This window comes from Osmia lignaria, chromosome 9, assembly GCF_051020975.1.
Source record: "Osmia lignaria lignaria isolate PbOS001 chromosome 9, iyOsmLign1, whole genome shotgun sequence".
In the NCBI taxonomy this organism is placed as follows: domain Eukaryota; kingdom Metazoa; phylum Arthropoda; class Insecta; order Hymenoptera; family Megachilidae; genus Osmia; species Osmia lignaria.
In genome coordinates, this window is record NC_135040.1 from 14,386,552 (window position 1) to 14,406,028 (window position 19,477).

Sequence of the window (19,477 nt, forward strand, 5' to 3'; positions counted from 1 at the left end):
GTTTTCGTATCATTTCTTCTCGATCTTTGAGTTTCGAACTTCCTCTTCCTAACTTCTCCCTGTTTCATTTTTGTTTCGTTACATTCTGTCACCTTCCGACGAAGATGTCCACTTTCATTTTTCTTCGAAAGGGCTGATCGCGTTTCTTCGATTTTTCCACGATCGTAGAGCCTCTCTCTTCTTAAGAAACCATAAATTCAACGAGCAGGACCCGTGTTTCCCGTTCGGCAACTCGCCAGAGCTGATCTACGAGAGGAAAAAGTGTAAGCGACGCGTAAAGCTTTTCCCCAGAAGTGGTTCCATGGCCAATTTACCCTTTACGACAAGCGCACCACGCTTCAGATTGTACACCCGAGTGCAAAGATGCTTTCTTGCTTCAAAAGGTTACTTTCCAAAATCTATCTTCGCTTTGCTATAATATACCAGGGGAAATATATTTGAAATGGAAAGAGAAGGATGACGGTAGAGCTACTTTATCACGACACCATCCTATCGTCTTGGAACTTTAATTAAAATCTGATTCCGTGACTCTCATCACTGGCTATCTTTGCACACTAGTGTACCGGGCTGGTTTCTCGTTTCTCATTGGGGGGAATTCGAACGTGAAAGAAAACAGCGCTCGCCACGTGGACTTTACGACACAGGAAACGAATCTTTCAGTCCACATATCCTTCCTTTCGTTATCGCGATTTGAACGGCTCGTTATCGTCGATGGCCACTCGATCGACCCACGAGAAACCTTTTCTTCCTACTTTAATCTTCCTCTTCTTATTTTAAACTTTACATAGATGTATCAAGTACTATGAAATAATTTAAGATCATCGAACAAAATGGGGCATCGTTTAATTACACAAAGTGCTGCTGTGTAGCGCGTTTATTTAATGTTTCAGAAGAGATAGCTGCATCAGAGAGAGGCTTATTCACAGGAATACTAATGTAATTCCGCGAAAGTATCCGCACTTTTATTACGACCATAGTTCTCTCAACTTTCCTTTTCTTTGACAATAATGACGAATGTGCAGTGATAGTTAAGGACGACGAGGAGATCAGGAAATTGTTTGAACATGGTCGATTAAAAAAAGGAAAAAAACGGTATCGTCCGTAAAGTAGATGGAAAGATTGAAATTTTCTTGGATTAAGGAAACCACTGTTATTCTATTACCGGGATTCCCACCATTTGTAATCCTCCTATGTTCCGGCTGAAGCCAGAAATTTCCTGAAAATGTCTCACCACCGATTAAGGTTTTGTAGGTCACCGTGATTCTCTTATCATCGGCCAGTTCATATCGATTTTTACGACCGGATATCCTCGCAAATACCAGGAGAAAAGTTATCCTTCGCGCGAACAAGAAACGCGAGCATGGTAACACATGGTCAAAGATTGCGATCGTCTTTTACCCTTATATGAAACCCTCTATACGAATCGTAATTACGGGAACCAGCTGCCGTTGAGCTTTCATTTATCCTTCATTCTTCTACGCTTCCGGTACATATAGGATCCCATTAAAGTACGGTCAACAGGAATCCTTTTGTTTCGAAAGAAAATAACTATAAATTTATAGGCAAATAAAAGAATGATATATATCGATTTTAAAGTAATCAAAAGAAGACTCTGAAGTGTATCTCGTAAAAAAATACAGAAATAGCTGTTTAATTGGTAATAAAGGTCTCTTGTTTTTCCCGACGAATTAAAATTAGTACACCAATGAATGGCTGATCGAATAATAAAAATTCAAGCATCCCGTTTCGATATTACTGAAACTAAGTTAACAGTTCGACGATCAAGTTTATCGCGACAGGAAGTCGTGAAAAGGGTCGCGGCTTAATTAATTGCTTCGGTCGTAAAGTTATAAAAAGTTATAGGTATAGGAAACAAGAAACTCTTCAGGCCTCGAATAACGATCTGCAATCAAAGCGAGCGCGTACCAGAAAAATACGTAACAAATGTTTTGTTTTCAAAGAAAAAATGATTCAAGAAGCAAGTTAAAAAGTAACGCGAGAACTTTTGAATTACTTTTAAATGGAAAACTTGTTATTTTCACGCGTATTTCTGTCGCGCGAAAATGATGTACAGCAAGAGCGAATGAAAAAAAGGCGGGGAAGAAGAAAGAAGGTGGTAAGAGAAAGAAGTTAAAGATTGCTAAAACGCAAACAAAAAAGTCGTGACATGCATCAGCCGCGGGGGAAAAAAAGCCGGGAGAAACGAAAAAAAAAAAAAATAAAGCGACGATGTAATGAGTCGATGCTTCGATTTTTCTTTTCATTTATTTTCTCACCTCGTGCAAAGTGCCGCGGCCACCCACGCCAGCAGGCAAAGGAACGTGGCTCTGGCCTTCGTGCATACGTATCTGGAAAAAAAGAAAAATAGAAATCGCTCGTCGAGCAATGTTTCGCGAACAGATTCGCGGCAAATCGTGACTGACATTTGGGATACCGTGAAACACGAATCTAATACCAATCGGCAGGTATGGCAATACCAGAAAAGCGGTAACAATAGATCGTGGATGATCGTGGAGAAATCGCGCCCAGGGATTCGATAAACTAAATCGTGACCAACATGGGGATTGACTGCGTTCCACACGCATTTCGCATTGATTACGAGTCAAAACTGTGGAGAAAAAAAAGGAGATCGTTGAAAGGAATTTCGTACAATGAATCGTTTTAGAACTAGGGGTGCGCGGTAGCCGAAAAATCGTATCAGAATTGCAGATTTTCCTGAAAACTTCTATTAGAATTCCATCGACGGTTGTGTAAGCGAATCCAATGTACCATTTTTTTAACTTTTTCAAACGAAATGTTATCAATATTCAATTTTTCTGATACTTACCCTGCTCGTAAAGGTTCGCAGATCGCGTAATATCGTTCGAAGCTGATCGCCAAGATTGTAAGAACCGATGCATGGGCCACAGTCAACTCGACAAACGGCACTGCTTTACCTGGACAATCACACAAATATTTATTTTGTTAAGAAATGTCTTTGAAAACAAAGAAATACATTCCAATGTATCTAATGAAGTTAAAAGAGCTTTGTCTGATCATTGACTGACATCTTCTACTGATTTTTTAATCAGACCACTAAATTGATAGTGAAACATGAACATTTTTTTATTTTGCCAGATGAATAATATTAAATAATTATAATTAATATGTACATTTAATACTCGCAATTTTAATATCATAATTTCATCTTCAATATTAATTAGGAGATTAATTAAATAAATATTTCGAAACATTTATACAGTTCAACTTGGTATTAAAATTGAAACAGATGTTTCTTCTCAACAAATTTCAATATACTCGATGTCTCGAGAGTTAAAGGGTTAATTCTTCGTTGAAGAAAGAGATTCACGATTCCCAAAAGGGAGCTTCTTCTAACGATCAGGGTGTCGCAATAAACTTGCACAACACCCTGGACGCTATAATTTTTCGTTGCAATTTCACACGTTATCTTTTGAGGCAGAAGGTAATTCCTTTTCGTTCATTTTTTCCAGCGAATTCGAAGATAAGAACCTTCGAATTCTCGATCCCCAAAATTTTACTCTTCTTTGGAAAGCTATCGAAACTTTCCAAGGGATCAAAAATCATTTTGCTATCCATGAACTATTCTGGTGGTCTTCGGTGTAACAGATTGTAGAACAGAACACGATGGTTGTTTCGAGTGGATCTAACTTTGGCCGAGAGAATCGCGAGAAAGTGTCCAATAATAGTGCTACTCAAGATTCCAGGGGTTCTCTGAGCATACAAGCTTCGAAGAATTACGAGACGTAGCGAACCATTGATCCACTGGAACTTCAATAAACATCTGAATAGGGCATTCAGGAAGTCAAGATGCTGACGTTTAACAGCTATGCGTACCGTTTTCATCGGGTATAATTTTCGTTTGAAATATTCTGCATACAATTCAGTTATTCGAAAAAGGGAAATAGTGTCAGAGGTGATATAATTAAATGAAAAAGTGAAGAGAGAAATTTGGCAGTATTGCTTAATTTAGCGTGTGAATTAACAATGACAAATAGACGAGCGCGCAACAGTGTTTAATTTCATTTCACCTTTTTATTCCTTTCCGAGCGAGTAAATTCACGAATACTCGTGAAAATGTTTGCCTGTTGGCAAGCATCGAGGCGGAAGATTATTTTCCACGATCGATTATCTCCGGCGCCAGCTTTCGCGATCCGAATATACCTACATATATATACATACATTATCCTTGCTCTAAAGCGTTTATCAATGAAACAAGAAGAACAGCAAAAAGAAAGATCAATCATAAAAATTCTTTCCATCGAAAAATCGTAACCCGTAAAAAGGGCGAGTGAAATTTGAATTTGTAAAATTTATAAAAATTGTTCGGAATGTGCATTTATTCATCGGGTTACGAAGTTGCGAAATAAGTGATTTGGTGGAAAAAGATTATTTCTTGCCATCCCGGGGATATTTGCAAGGGAGATTAATCGTGGTCAAATATGAAATATCAGTGGTATATTCAGACCGTTCCTTCTCTCCTCGCGTTTTTAATTATTCGAATAAATTAAGGTCGTAATTAAAACCTTTTTATCAGTTATTCATTCATGGATACTTGAAACCGTGGGTTGGAGTAAATGACCTGCAATTAGGCGAACGGGCTGCATTGACGTAATTAGCGTGTACGATATTTACAATTGGTGAACGATGATCGGTCGGGTAATGAATCAGAAATATTGACCGGCAATTATCGGTACTCGCAAACATTCGACGCGTCGCCTACGCGTTATTTGCATCCCGTATTTATTAACGATCAATCGATACGATCGGCGAAAATGTCCGCTCGGTTGATCAGATCGCTTATTCAGTGAAAAAAATTCGACTTACTTGCGAGTCAAATAATCCTTTTCATTCTCGAAAAATTATTCTCCAATTACGAGCCCAGTTTCTTTCCAACGACCAGCAATTAAAACTTTAATTGTCCGAAATTCCGCGAGTTCTTTTTCCAAATGAACGATACTCGCGTTGCTGGGAATTTTCCCCATGAAAGTAAAGCTTGATTATTTCGGCTCTTAAATATTCCAGCATAAACGCGGCACTCGTGCCAGCTCGTACATCTTTATGCCAGTTGAAAGCGAGCGAAACGAGGCCCCGTTAAATTCAATCCAACCGCTATAATGCAATTCGTCTGAATTTGCAGGAAAAGAAGATCGTCCTTTCCTAGCCGGTCCACAATGAAGCCCTTATCGAGGCTCGTTAACGAGAGGAACGTTGTTACTTCCATCCTAGAAATTCGTCGACCGCTTTCAATCTGATAAAACCGCGTGGCTTACGATTCTGGATATCCTCTAGCGAAGATGGTTCGTCGGAAAATGTTACTTTGATCTATCTCCGCTTTCTCTGGCATCGGACAATAACGAATAATTTCTTTGGAGCACGTTAAACTAACGCGCGGACGAACCGAAGCAGATGCAGTTGCATAAAATGCGGTAGTCAACGAGTGCAACATATTCAACCGGTGTATGTATAGGGTTTTCAGAAAGAAAAAGGAGAGCCAGTTGGTTGGAAATGTTTCTCGGAAGCACGGCGCCTTTTCCATTCTATTTCCTGGCCGCACGCACGAACACACGTTCGAGAGAATTGGATAGAAACCGGCAGGAGAAGAAGGTGTTACGACGGGCGTAGCATTAAATGCTCGAGCTTGGTACAGCCTCTAAGAGCAACGGTAATTCCTAGCAGGGGGTAAGAAGTTCGAGCCACTCGTTTCAAGCCCGCCATCAACCTTGCCCATCATGGTCGAAGATGGTTGGCTAGGCCGAACCGTGTCGCGTAAACGCGTGCCCTAGCCTTGCCCTCACCAGGCCATTCTTCAAGGACTGACCCAGACGGATAAAAGGCTTCGACCGGTGGACGAACGTATATTAAATTAGGATTCCATCCCCCTTTTCTATTCCTTCCTCGCAAAGATCCTTTGGAATCGTAACGAGTTTGCTTAAGATGTTAACAAATTCTTTTTCATCATAATATTTCTAGTTTCATCGCGGATCGATCGTATTTGCTCGACCTTGAAACTTCCAATACCTTCGCGAAGGGCGAGACAAAGTTTTTTGTCTAGCTGCTCGCTTGATCTTTAGGGAAATCTTTTTCTTTCAAACCGAATCGCCGCCATTCAGTAGCATATGTATGCTTTCTATCAATAACAAGGGTCGGATTATTCATTTTTTGGGGGAGGGAGGAAAGGTAAAGATAATCAGTTTGAATACTTCGAAAGAAAGAAAAATTTTTAGTTACCTTCTTTTAATTCATAGAACATCGAATATAGATCAATAGCTACTTTCCTCTTCGGAGCTTTTTAGAAATGGTATTTCTTTCTTTTCGCTTTAAAATAGCCTTTTTCTTAGCAAATCTTCAGGGAAATTTTTCTCTTTGGTGGTTTCATTTTAAAACGGTGTCGAATATTTTGTATAATAATAATACAATATTATTACCGACGATGACGATATGATTTTACTCTAAAAGGTGTTATTCATCGAGCCGAATATATTTCGTTGATTATTGCCGAAATCGCGTAGGAGTTCTCTCACCCTGATCAAACGTTTGAAGCTGTCGAAATGGTTTTCACGTACACGTAGCCTCAAGGATATTTCAATTTCCGTACGAATCGATTTCTACGCGACTCGTTATTGCACGCTATTGCGGTGAAGAGAGAAAGATATATTTGCAAACAGCGGCCGTCAGACAATTTCACTGAGTGTTCAATGGCCGTGCAAAAAGCTTCAAACACATCTGACTTTCCAGAAACCATAAACATTTCAAAATCAAACGAACGAAAGAAAAATATCGTTCCTTTCTTTCTGAATCAATGTAATTTGAAAGCTTCTAAAATAGAAAAGAAGTTAAACTGTGAAAGCAGCTGTACTTAATTGATAAATACGTCGAGTACAAAGGATTCTCCGCGAGCCCTTTTGTGCCCTCCAGTAAATTAAATCTCGCGATTTAATTACGTTCGCGCTCATAATTACCAAGGCACGTAAAAAGAAATTCGCATTCTTTTATTCCTCTCACCACGCCCTTGTTATTAACACACTGTTTTGTAAACGTAGCGTTGTAACAATAGATTGATCTCGTTAAAAGTTCACCCGACTGTTAGCGTTTCGTTCTGGCTACGAGTTTGTTGCCGGGAAAGGCGGATTTAATTTTGTTAATTAAAACGAGGATCAATGGTGAATGGATCTAAGTTGCGCGCGTCCATCATCCCCAATTTTGGGACGACTGAAACGATTTGTGGAAAGTTAAATTTTGAAGCTCTGAAAACGTTAATTTCGATTCCTGAGAGTTGAAAGGAACAAGATTAACAAACAGTATCCGTTGTCCAACATGAAAGGCAATTTTCTTCAGAACTATCCTTTATGTAAAATACCCCCTTGTGCTTTACATTCAAATGGAAATTCCAATGTAAACGAGTCTTCTTGAATTTTTCCTTTTAAAAATAACTCACTACAAATTGGCGAAACTATTTTCTAGCTTTATAGGCAAATAACCGTAGCGAAATGGAAAATTACGAATTTCTGACGAATCCTTCTGCAACACGCTAGCTTAAAAGTAACACCATAAATTTTTGTCGAGCTGACAGTACATAGGTTCGACAGGATGGCCTAGATTAGTATTTATCGACGTTTTAATTGACGAAGGATTCGATATTACGCTATTAGTTTGTCAGGGAACGTAAATCGCGCTGTAAATCATTAGATGATTGCGCAATGATATTTCGTTACCTTCGACCGAGTAAAACGATCTTAAACATACCAGTAGTCATAAAATTGTTCGACAGATATGGACGATAATGTTCGCCATACGGCGTCCAAGATGTTTCAAAATCGTTCGAAAACCGCAAGATGTTCCTGCAAAGAATAATATCCATTACCATTTAAAGGTTCAGAGGAGCTTTTATATGGATCGAATAATTTAACCAACAGGACGCACCAGTGTCCTGGATTTTAGTTCCGCGACTGGTTTATGTTTTGGCTAGGAAAAACTTCGCGGGGATAATTTTCCACCGTCTCGGATGGTGTCGATGTTTTTCGGGAAAGATTCTACTAACCGAGATTGAATTTTTTGAATAATCCTTGTTTTCGAAATATTTTCAATTGACGCAAAAATCTGTCGTCGAAAATTCAGGATACCAGGTCGAAGGATACCAATCTAAAAATGGTCCTCGAGTGAAAATATGAGAATGAAAAGTAAGTAGACGAAAAAGATGCACGCTTTCCTGGTCTGCAATATCAATTAGCGTAGCACAGTTGCGGCAGGCGTTTCTTTCTGCGATTTAATTTCCTTGAAAGCAGTGTAGCGACCATTTTCCCTAGCAGAGCCTACCTCGTGTTCGATACTCTAAATCGAAAGACCTGAGCCAAAAGCGATGACGCTTAAAGAGGTAATACCATAATCGACGCGTTCGCACCAGGAAAACTAAGTTGAATTACGAAAGTCCATTTTGGCGGGGTGCCATTGTCAGCGAGCGCGCGCGACACCAGGGATTTCCGTCGGAACTTTTCTATCCGTCGTGTCGTTCTGATTATCTTAATACATTCAACGAGCAATGGAACGATAAGCATGGTAAATAACAGGATGCCGAGCCCGCTAGCTATGGGCCAGGGAGTTCGATGTCTTTCGCAACTTTCGAGCGGGCGTACGGGTTTCGCCTCGAATAAATTTGCGCGGGAAACTCATCGTAGTACGGCTATCGCGAAACTTTCATCGACGCATAAACGTTACGATCGGAAATCTCGAGGAATTCCGGCGCGCTGCAACCGGAATGTTAATAACAGACCTCCCGGTGGATAATTTTGTTAAGAGAAAATAAATGAAGTTAGCAAAACGTCGATCCACGCAGCCGTTTATAACGATGCAGTTTCTGTTTAAAACATGATATTTTTAAACCACGAGAAAAGAATTTAATGCTCGACCACTTTAAGCCCGACTTCTTTCTGCCTCGACCGTTCGTCCCGGATAAATAAAAGGTTCCTATAAAAAGAAGAAGCTCTGCGACTAATACAGATGTATTGTTGCCTACGGTAGAACGGTAACCGCTATTTATTTCACTGATAACAATTAACTGATAATTGTTTGCACTCTCTTTTTTTTTATATATATATAAAATTCATTTCAAATAATTGAGCGATGAAATTTTAAAAAGAGACACAGTTGTCCTAGTTCTCTTTGATACGCTTTATCAATGGGGCTGTTTAAAACGCGCCCACACGATGATAAGCGGTTTTGCGCGAAAAACTAGTTCTCTGCAACGCTTCGATTGCCTCACTTTCGTTAAATTCAGTTTGTTATCTAGCGACAAAAGGGGTTGTACCAACACACTCGATAAAACCTGTTTTTCATTATCTATGTGGGTTAGCTGGTTATTTGTAATCGCTTATCCTTGTAAACGCGACGGACGTACGAGGGAACCGTTTCACCTGACGTACCATCGAACCGACGATAATTACGCGATTAACCGGAGCTAATTTCGAAGCCTCGTCAAGCTGTACATTTATTTTTGACAATAATGACAGATATTACGACTATTTCTAGCAAAATTATTCGCCATTAAATAAATAACACTCGTTATCCGTCAGATAAACGGGTAATGGAGTATTATATCGAAAATCCATGTGTCAATCAAGCAATTAAACGTATTACAGGTACGGTAATTAGCGATGGTGATAATTAAATGAATCAATCCCGTGTCGATAATTTCAACAGCATATTTTTTAGCAAAACAACGTCGCAACACGGTTATTATGAAACAAATGACCCAGTAAAGTGTCATCACGGTAAACAACGAGATATCATTAAAGCCTCGAAGATGGATTTGTGCGAGCGGATAGTTATCGGTTAATGGATAGATAGATATTGCGTCCCCAGGCTGGACTGAATATCCCGTTTATCCACTTATAATCCCGCCTTTGTTTCCTTTTGACTTTAAACGTTAACCGAATAGAAAATGCACGCCGTATCGCCATTTGCCGTGGTTCACCATTTATCTCTCCCCGTTGTGTTCAAACACAGCATTCTTTGCTCGTTTCATTCGTCTCACGTATCCTCTGAGCTTTCTTCGAAATAATTTAGGTCGATTTATTACGGCAATAATTAGGAACCTTAGATAACCCCCTAAATGCTAATTAAGTATTGCGGGTGTACTTTGAAAATTAGGTAACTGTAAATTTACTGAAGTTAATTGGGATTTTGGTAAGATTCCCGGTGGATCGGTGAACATTTGGGGGATAATTAATAAGGTTGCGGGGATACCCGAAAATTTGCTCCCCGTCTTGTATTCCACCATCGACAATTCGAACGATAATAGTAACGAAGAAAATCTCGATCAAGGTTCATAAAAATTGCTAAAACGCAACATCTTCGTTTCTTCCAGCTCATTTATACTCCCTAAAATCAAGTCATCCGACAAGCTACTCTGCGACATTTCACCAAATCGTCCTATAAATTAAGCCGAACATCTGTATCCTTCCAAAGTAGTCGTTCTTACTGTCTGACCTTTCACCTTAATAAATAATCATGATGAGAGCGTTTCACGATTTGCCCCGTTATATTATTTTATTTTAGAGAAAGGATAAGTGCTTTGCGATCGGATACTGGATACGAGTTAAAAAGAAATATTAAGAAACATAGTGCAGTACAAGTGGGATGATAAATAAATTATACTTCTAGCGAGAGCGCGGAGGTGAACTTTCGCCGGGAAGATTTGTCGTTTCGTGGCCAGGCCAAACAAAACGAAGCGATCCCGAGAATGATTTAGGATGACGCGGAAGAAATGGGAAAGCAAATGTGTCGTGAAGCCACGAGAATAAATTAAGACTCAAGATTAAGAAGAAGAAGAAAAAAAAGAAGGAAATATGAAAAGGGCAAACGAATTCCATGAAATCGCGTTACTCGCAAGCAGAACGGTAATGGATCCTGGCGATCATCCAAAGATTCGTTCACCCGAACAGAATGTGCTGTTGGTCTTTCGTTGGTGGCCAATTTTGTCTGAAACCTGTTTTCTGATTTTCTAGGGAGCTTGAATAACGTTATCACACCCCTCGGCAATGAAAGAAAACCATGGGAAGAAAGAATGACAGGGTGGTAAGTTTGATAACGATTTAATCGATCGAGTTTTAGGGGAGAAGTTATATTAACGAGGTTCAATTATACTCTGCAAATTGAGAAACGAGGGTTTTTCTTTTCTTTTAAACCGAGACCAAGTTAATGGATCGGAATTACTTTCTTTTTGTTCAAATAATTTCATAATTATTTCTTTCTTTGCATTACGCCATCTGATTTGAATTAAATACCTCTTTTTAAAAAAGATTGAAGTAAACCCTCCAATGGGACAAAAGGGTTGGCAGAAGTTTATTATCAACGAAAACAAGCAAAAAGCGTATGGTAAGACGAACCCCAGAAGGGAACTTAATTTTCTGTCTAAACTTAATTCGACATCTTCGAAGAAACTCTAACTAACCCTTAACGAATATTTCATTCGATTGGCTACGCTTATTTTCCATTAAACGAACGCTAATTGGTTCGTCGTCTGTAACAACGAGGACGTAATTTCGGCTGAAGTTTCGGTAGGAGCGAGCGTTTTACGCGAATGGGCAAAGTTTCGATCGAATTGATAGCCCGAAGTCGAGCCGACTTCGAACCGTCCCGATACAGTTGAAATTCTGCTCCGAGTTGTTTTTGATTAAACTCGAAATTGCTCGTCCGTTCGAATATTCCAAGGACCGTTTCAATTATAAATACTTTCGTTATTGGCAGAAGCACCCTAAATTTCTAAAGGTTGATACTACATAAAAGAAGGATCAAATTGTCATATCCTTCGTACAGCAAATAAATTATTTCTTGGATGAATAATGTCTTTTTAATACCAGCAAATAAGTATCCTGTTCGAAGAAGAGAAAGGTGTCTTTCGATGAAAAAAAAAAAATATGAGAAGAATGAATAGATTGACTGATGCGGTCCAATTCTATTGACATATTATGACGGGCCGAACCGAAGCAAACAGAAGCAAGGGTGAAAGAGGGTGTTTCGTTGATCACGTTGACCGTGATCGTAGAGCTATTCACCGGAGGGAAACGAAATATACCAAAAGCGGACAAATCCTTCATCGGAATCGATTCACTTGGGATTTTCACGACCTCTTCTACGACTTTCTCTTCCAACCTGTGAATTCGTCGCAAAAGAAAGAGAACCGATTGCTCGTTTCCTCGTGGGAGCCCCGAGACGCGGATTGCGTGAAATATTTCCAACAAACTCCATAATTTGTCTGCAAGAAATATGTTTTTGTACCAACTAAAGTCTGCTAAACACATCCATTCGACTCGAAACTTTGATTCGTAAGTTCAGCATTGATTCGCGAAACCTTTTTTTTTCACGTCTGCTGAAAAATAGATTCGGCTTGAAACTTTGATTCGTACATTCAGAAGAACTGATGAGGCGAAGTAAATGGAAGATGTAATATTTATTGTTATCGCAGACGTGAAATCTGATCGTTTAAAAATACAATCAGCCTCTCGATCCTTTTCCTTCTGTTCCAAAACACTCTACGCTCGAGATGACACTCGGTCAGAGACTAATGTATTTGGATAGAAAACACTTTTTGTGGAAAAACATCGGTGATATTAGTTCCACCATGCTGTCGCTAACTATTCTCTCGACAGCTTTAGACATCGAGAAGAAATGTTTGGATCATGTCAACCAGGCCACTCAACTCTTCGTCAATGGTAATCAATATTCTTCCCTTAATCGTTTTTAACTTGGCGCGGAAGGGATTGAAATTTCAGGAACATACTTCCCTATTAGCATCGAGATGGGATAAGATGAAAAATTACACGAATCTCTACGGAATACCTAAGGGTTGCTCACCACCTTCACCTTCTTCCTCTTCACGAGTTTCATCAACCGTGAAATTAACTTAAAACCAATACATTTTTATACGAATCCATGTTTTTAGCAGTGACTGAATTTTTTGACAAAGATACGACGTGGCAGTCGTGATGATAAAAATGAGAAAATGTGTAAATTTTTATTGAAATAAATTTTCATAAGCTGATGAATGTTTTTTTAAACCCCACTCTGATCCTTACCTAGCTACGCCACTGTCCGCAATTATAAAATAAAACTTGGAAAAGCATTACATTGAGCAAGAAATCAATGACACGAAAGTGCATCGAATTGTTTGTCCTGCAAAGAGCTTTCGACAGGAGGTTTTTCGTTTTCTCTTTATCAGCGAAGTTCTATGTTTGCTTTTCGAAGTTGGTCAAAAAGTAGGGCGAAGAGATGTCCAACTATTATGAGTTGGAACAATTGTTTCCCCATCAACGACCGGCAACTTGTGTCGAAGAAAATGAAAAGTAAATAAGCTAGACGTAATTGCTATTGACCATGCAATCGAGTGGTTTTATTAACAAAAAAGAGCAACGAACGCGAGATTCGTTAATGGAATTAATAATGATGGACAAATATGGAAAGTACTAACGATGATACTCGTTAGGAGAGAAGCTCATTTAGCGTTGAAAATACAGCTCGTCGAAGCTAACAGAGATAACTGACAGATATAATTAAAAAGTGCATTAGTATTCGATTAAAAAAAGAAAAATCAAAACATAAAACGGTATACTGGCGACGACGATATAGGAGAAGCGGGAATCTTCAAAATATCTTGTCTTTTTAATCCTATGCGACCCAAATCCCTCTGTCTCTATTAAACACGATAGGCTTTGCAACTTCATCGTTCATTAGACACGTGTTTTTTCTTTCATTTTGAAAAGAAACCCACGGAGAGCGGATATAAAATCAGGTTTTACGAGTGCACAGGGTTTCCGTTTGCCGCGAGGGTATCGTCTAAACAACCGAAGGAAAATTCACGATCCCCTCGTAATGATCCTAATCCGAAACGGAGGATTTTATTTTTGTGAACGAACCGTAGACACTTGCTCGTTGATTTATGAACAGCGAAGGCTAAATCCGTGTTGTCTTACTTTCGGGTTATAAATATAAAAGAAGGGAACGCGACAGAAGTACGATTGAAATGTTTGACGGTTTAGCAGATTGTATTCTTATTCGCGAGAAAAACAGTCGGTGAACGAGGAACATTTCGCGCCTTGTTAGATAACCGTGCTGTTTGTTTCTTGTTGCGGGTGTTGTCTGGCGAACGATCGACATCGCGATTATGTCGTCAGGCAGCTGTACTATGTGGAAGAAAATAAATATGAGAAACAACAGCTGCGCCTCTGGGATCGAGAGCGTAATTTCGAGCTACAGCTTGAGTGAAAGTTATTGGTCGCTCAAGGGCGTTAAACAACCCCTCTGCTATTTACTTACTCGCTCTAAGGGAAGCACGAAAGATTGACTTTGAAATGGAAAGGGGTGTTTCTGATTGAGCGCGCTTTCACAATGATACTTTCCAAAAGGAAACCGATAATTCACACTTATTTCCATAGTAATAATTTTAATTATTACTAATTTTAACAAATAAAATCCGTCAAGTATAATTCAATTCCGCCTAGAGGGAAGAAAATTTCCTATTCACCTGTTCAAACAGCAGGTCTTGATTTTTTGCATTTGCCAGGTAGAAAAGAAGAAATAAAACAGATGATGTATCGTAGCATTAAGCCGAAGAAACTCCACTTTGTCATTTTGGCAATTTATCAGGGATAAATAGAAGCACGCGCGTGAAGTTTTTCACATACGAACCGAAAACAGAACTTTTGTTCCCTGAGCGAGTTATCAAACTATTATAAAACATACGTCATACGAAATAATGATTCTTTTATCACGTTTTGCTTTTTTCCACCCTTTTCTTTTTTCTATTCAAACACGTGTAACGCTTGGAAAAATGTTAGTCGTGGTATTTTAGTGACAAAACTAAATCACTGGAATTCAATGATTTGAAAGTTCACAAAATTGACAATTTTTGATAAAAGGGTAAATTTTGAGAATTAAATAAAGAAGGATATTGCAGCTGTTATTTCAAGGGAATTGGTTCAGCCCGGAGTGTCTCTTAGTTAATTTTAACCGGAAGCTACGCGTACGGTAGACGTGGGATAAGCGAGAGTATGAATTTAGGGAAAAAGGGCAATGGTGGACAAGTTACGAGGAAGGAAATCGGTGAAAATCGTGCTCGTGCGAATCGTAAAACAAGAGAGATTTCGAATAACCATTCACAAGCAAAATCACGCTAGATTTTCTCCGGCTGATTGAACGCATGGATCGTCGCAGTAGAAAAGTCCATGTGTAGTCAGACATATTCTTATTAATTAAGCTTTTTTTTGAGTTCGAAACCTGTTTTGCAATAAAATCGCAATCACGCCTGCATAATCGTGGTTCGATAGAAACGATGTATCAGGGAAAATAAATATTCATTTACATTTACAAAACCATGAGGCCATTGGAACTCAAAGGATTTCAATAAACGTCCTCTGTGAAGCTTTGATGTTCATTTCCTAGAAGAATTTGGTAAAAATCGAAAATTCCAATCGGTCATAGTTGAAAATCTATTCTCTGGGATAAAAGATATTTCTTTTCTCGAATCTGCGGTGATTCTCGGGTTACAAAATCACTATGTTTGACGAACGAACACCGATGTAATCGGATAAACGGCAAATTGAAACCCGGTAATTGGTGCTGTCGATTATTTTAATGCCCGAATGAAACTGGCGACGAGCATAAAACGAGAATAGAATTGAAATTTCGCGAACACGATGCGACAGTTGTTCAGCGTCAAATTACTTCATCAAAATGTTTCACGATAATCCTTCCAGTTAATCCCGTTGATACGTATTTTAAAAAATTCATAGTATACTGCACGAAAGTAAAAGAATTTTATCATAAAATATGTGCAAGGTAATTTAACCTGACGATGCATATCTGTTTAATTAAAATTCGAACAATTAATAAATTTATCATTTACAAAACCCCTGGGATATCATTGAATTATTAAAAATCGTGTCTCATGAAATTGTCAATTGCCTCTATTCCCCTGGTGTTGCAAATTTTACAAAAGGGTAGGCCCAGAAGGTTTACACAAAAAAAACAAAAAACGCTAAGAATGTTCGAATATAGAGGGCTCGATTAGAGAAACGCAACTCTGACACGTCAGTTGTTCGTTGCTGAAGTGGAACGTTAGGAATGCGAGAGAAATACACCCTGAACGAGAGGGTAGACATCAACTTAAAGCGAACCGTACGCGTCCCATAAAACCCAGACAACTAAACGCTATTCCCATCAAGCTAGCTACCCTGGTTCCTCGATAAAACCGCACATGGGCTGTGGGACCCTTCATGGTCTTCCACCGACACTGTCCAAAGGAGATCTTTTGCTTACCCAACCCTCGCATGTTTCTTCGACTTTTTAACGCAAAGTTACTCGTGCTGTGATCGGTCTCAATTGTACAGTACAGGATGTTGTAAAAATGACAACATATCACTTTTTATAATTAAAAAGAAGATTAAAGCTTTTTACAAAAAGTGTACAGACCCTTGTGGATGACGAGAATTCTATTCTCCTAAGAGACAAGTCATCTCTTCTAATACCATAAAAGTGGCAATACAACATGTAAGTGGCAAGTCATCGTCCCCATCGCCCTGCGAAGATGGTGATACCCAATCTGACACACTTCCATCCCTTAAGAATTTCGGAGAAATCAAAACAATTTTGCCATTTATAAGGTGGTACACGAGTGATTCAACGATAAATGTTGCCCCGATAGGGAATCTCCCTAAAAGCTCCCCGAAAATCTCCCACAGAAATGGCACTGTCTTCAACGTTCGCCGCTTGATTCCATCACCACCCTACTTTTCTGCATTCGTTCCACCAACGAGAAAGCAGAAAAGTTGTGTCGTAACGCAAAAAAAAGAAGAGTATAATACCGTGTTCCGGGGACTCGTAACTCGTCAACGAATCGAAGGGGGCGAAAGACGAGCTGATTAATTCTACTTAAACGCAACGGTGCAACTTTCCTTAGCTTTTCTTTCGAACGTGGAAAGCAACGAAAAGTGGGTCGGATGAAAAGAAACTCCTACAAATCTGACAATCCGTGGTTTCCGTTTACCGGATGAGCTTTTTAAAGTGGCCAATAAGGGGTTGGCGTGGCAGAGGGATGGAGAGAAACAAAAAATTGTAGAGATAAGGTAATCCAACAGCAATATATCTCGGTGAAGTTCGGGTTTCCTTGGAAAAAGAAAGAAGAGAAAGTGGGTAAAACCGATGGAAAGGGAGGACCGAGGATAAATCGCGACAGAAGATGAAATATATAAAACTAAGTACTAAAGTGTACTTTGTAAAATCATTCGGGCCAATTTCAAAATTTACAAAGTCTCAGCTAGAAAACGAGTTGGTTGATTATCTATGCAGAATCTGAAGATACAGAAAGTGTTTTCGCAGGTGTTTTCACGCGAAAGGTACGAGAAAGCGAGAAGTGGAACGAATCTCAACGATCGTAAGACTGTCTTAAGAATATTGCATGACATAACGAAAAATGCGGTGGATTTCATGGTACTTTCGTTGTTCTCCGCTTCGTTCGAGGATTCTCATGAATTTTTCAGCTCCTTTAGTGTATTCTATTGTCAGACTTATTAGATGATTAAGCTACCTCTAGATGAAATAGCTCAGTTAGGATTTTGGATAACTGATGTACAGAACGGTGCATTGTTACTTTGAGAAAGTTGAAAGGAAAGCCTACAATTTTTTCTTTTAAATTACCCTCTATATACTTGTGACACTAGGTTACGCGAAGACATACTGAAATATTTGTTCAGAATCCTAGGCCAAGGTACTTTATAATACCAAGTTCGCACGGAAAGCAAGTGAATCCAATAAATTTTATAATGCTTCCCCGGCTGGCCTACATATTAGGCTGATGTAAAATTCTGCTCGAGGTCGAGATGCCTAATGATCATGAAATTTCAAGGGTTTATGTAAAATGAAGGCAAACGTAACCGCATACTGCCGTCATTAATTACGACTTTCTACAGATTCTGTCTCGTCGCTGTTCATCCTCTTTTTTTCATCAGAAACAAGCTGCCACGCTCCTGGTATAATTAATTTCGTTAATGAATTAAAAGAGAAATCACCTACGTGACTGATTTTAATTACTCCATTCACACGGGAATGAAAGAAAGTTTCATCGTGGGCGTCATTGATTTTCCGATAAACGAAGAATTACAATAACGACAGAAAAAAAAAAAACGAATAATTTAAATATTTAAAATTTAACATGGTAAAACGAGGTCGGGCGATTTCTGTTTACCGAAACGAGCGTGCACTCTAGGTAAAAGCTGCGTTCAGTTACTGGAAAAGTGACGGTGCTAATGCGATTCAGGTTTAAGCAGTTTGAGAGTGCGAAACACTTCGCGCCTAGTTAACTCGAGGTTGCCACGAGGACGTTGATGATCCAGCGAATAAACAGCTCTGCTGAATTTCTAACTAATAGGAAAAGAAAAACGGAACGAGACATATGTTTCCACGTTAAACGCGTTTAACTACGACACAAAGAGACGTAGCATCGCTAGAAACGCTTTCAAACGATTACACTTTCTTGGATCAAGTCCAATGGTACGGTGGTAAACGTATCGACGTCGAAATTCAATTAAGGATAGCACAGATTCCTTTCAGTCCTCCCTAAATGGAATACGAATTCGGCCACGAGCGGTTAACAGACGAAGCGTGCGCGATATCACACTTGAGGTAAATTAATTGCCGAACAAACGATCGGTTCCTCTCGATAGCCAACGATCCCGACACGATTTTACGCTTATCCGCGTACTTGTCCAGCAGATATTCTCACCGAAGCTGATCTGAAATTGATCCGCCTTCGAGCTCAATCATTTCGCCACGTAAATCACGAATATTTAAGAGATTATATCTCTACGATCTTTTGAACTTTTTCCAAAATCATCTAAGATAGCAAGTTTTATAGAAACTTGCTGTTATTGAAAAATCTTTCGATAAGAATTCGATTTATAAGGGAACCTCCTCGGTCGGTTCCTTTAATCGATTAACGCACACAGGTGGACGGATACTAAATTATACGTTTCACGATGATCACTTACACATGTGTTCGCCGAGTGGCCATACTTGCGGCCCGGAATTGACCTCGACGAGGACGGTGGGCGTGCAGATGAGTAGAACGCAAAGGTCGGCCACGCTCAGATTCACCAGGAAGATGTTGGTACTGTTCCTCATGTCCTTACCCCGGAATACCACCAATGGCACCTACGCACACAAGCAAACTATTTACGTAACATTTGTTTCGAAGCGATCTTAGATACAATTCGTCAAACTGACCATAAGATTGCCCACTATACCGAGGGCCATCACTATTATGCAGACAACCATGGACGTGGTGCGAATGTAAGCTGGCAACATGTAAAGTCCTTTCGTTGAATTCTCAGACTCGATCACTGGAAAAATCAACGTTTAACCTTCGGTCAATTTAACAATTTCTTTTTTTTTTTTTTTTTTTGGACGAAGC

The 19,477-nt window shown here is 39.3% G+C and overlaps 1 protein-coding gene across 10 annotated transcripts in view; it reads right to left on the reverse strand.

The window, feature by feature from the left end:
* The window catches only part of ETHR (ecdysis triggering hormone receptor), a 48,272-nt gene that overhangs the window by 3,643 nt on the left and 25,152 nt on the right, over nt 1–19,477 (reverse strand). For 8 of the 10 annotated variants that reach the window (XM_034333556.2, XM_076690128.1, XM_076690127.1 and 5 more), the window contains 4 exons: nt 19,291–19,406; nt 19,056–19,218; nt 2,828–2,936; nt 2,277–2,348 (listed from right to left, as the gene is read on the reverse strand). In XM_034333556.2, the coding sequence (XP_034189447.1) occupies nt 2,277–2,348; nt 2,828–2,936; nt 19,056–19,218; nt 19,291–19,406 (460 nt within the window). Of the gene's footprint in view, nt 1–2,276; nt 2,349–2,827; nt 2,937–19,055; nt 19,236–19,290; nt 19,407–19,477 lie in introns of all 10 variants that reach the window. The other 2 variants (XM_076690129.1, XM_076690130.1) reach the window with 2 other exon arrangements.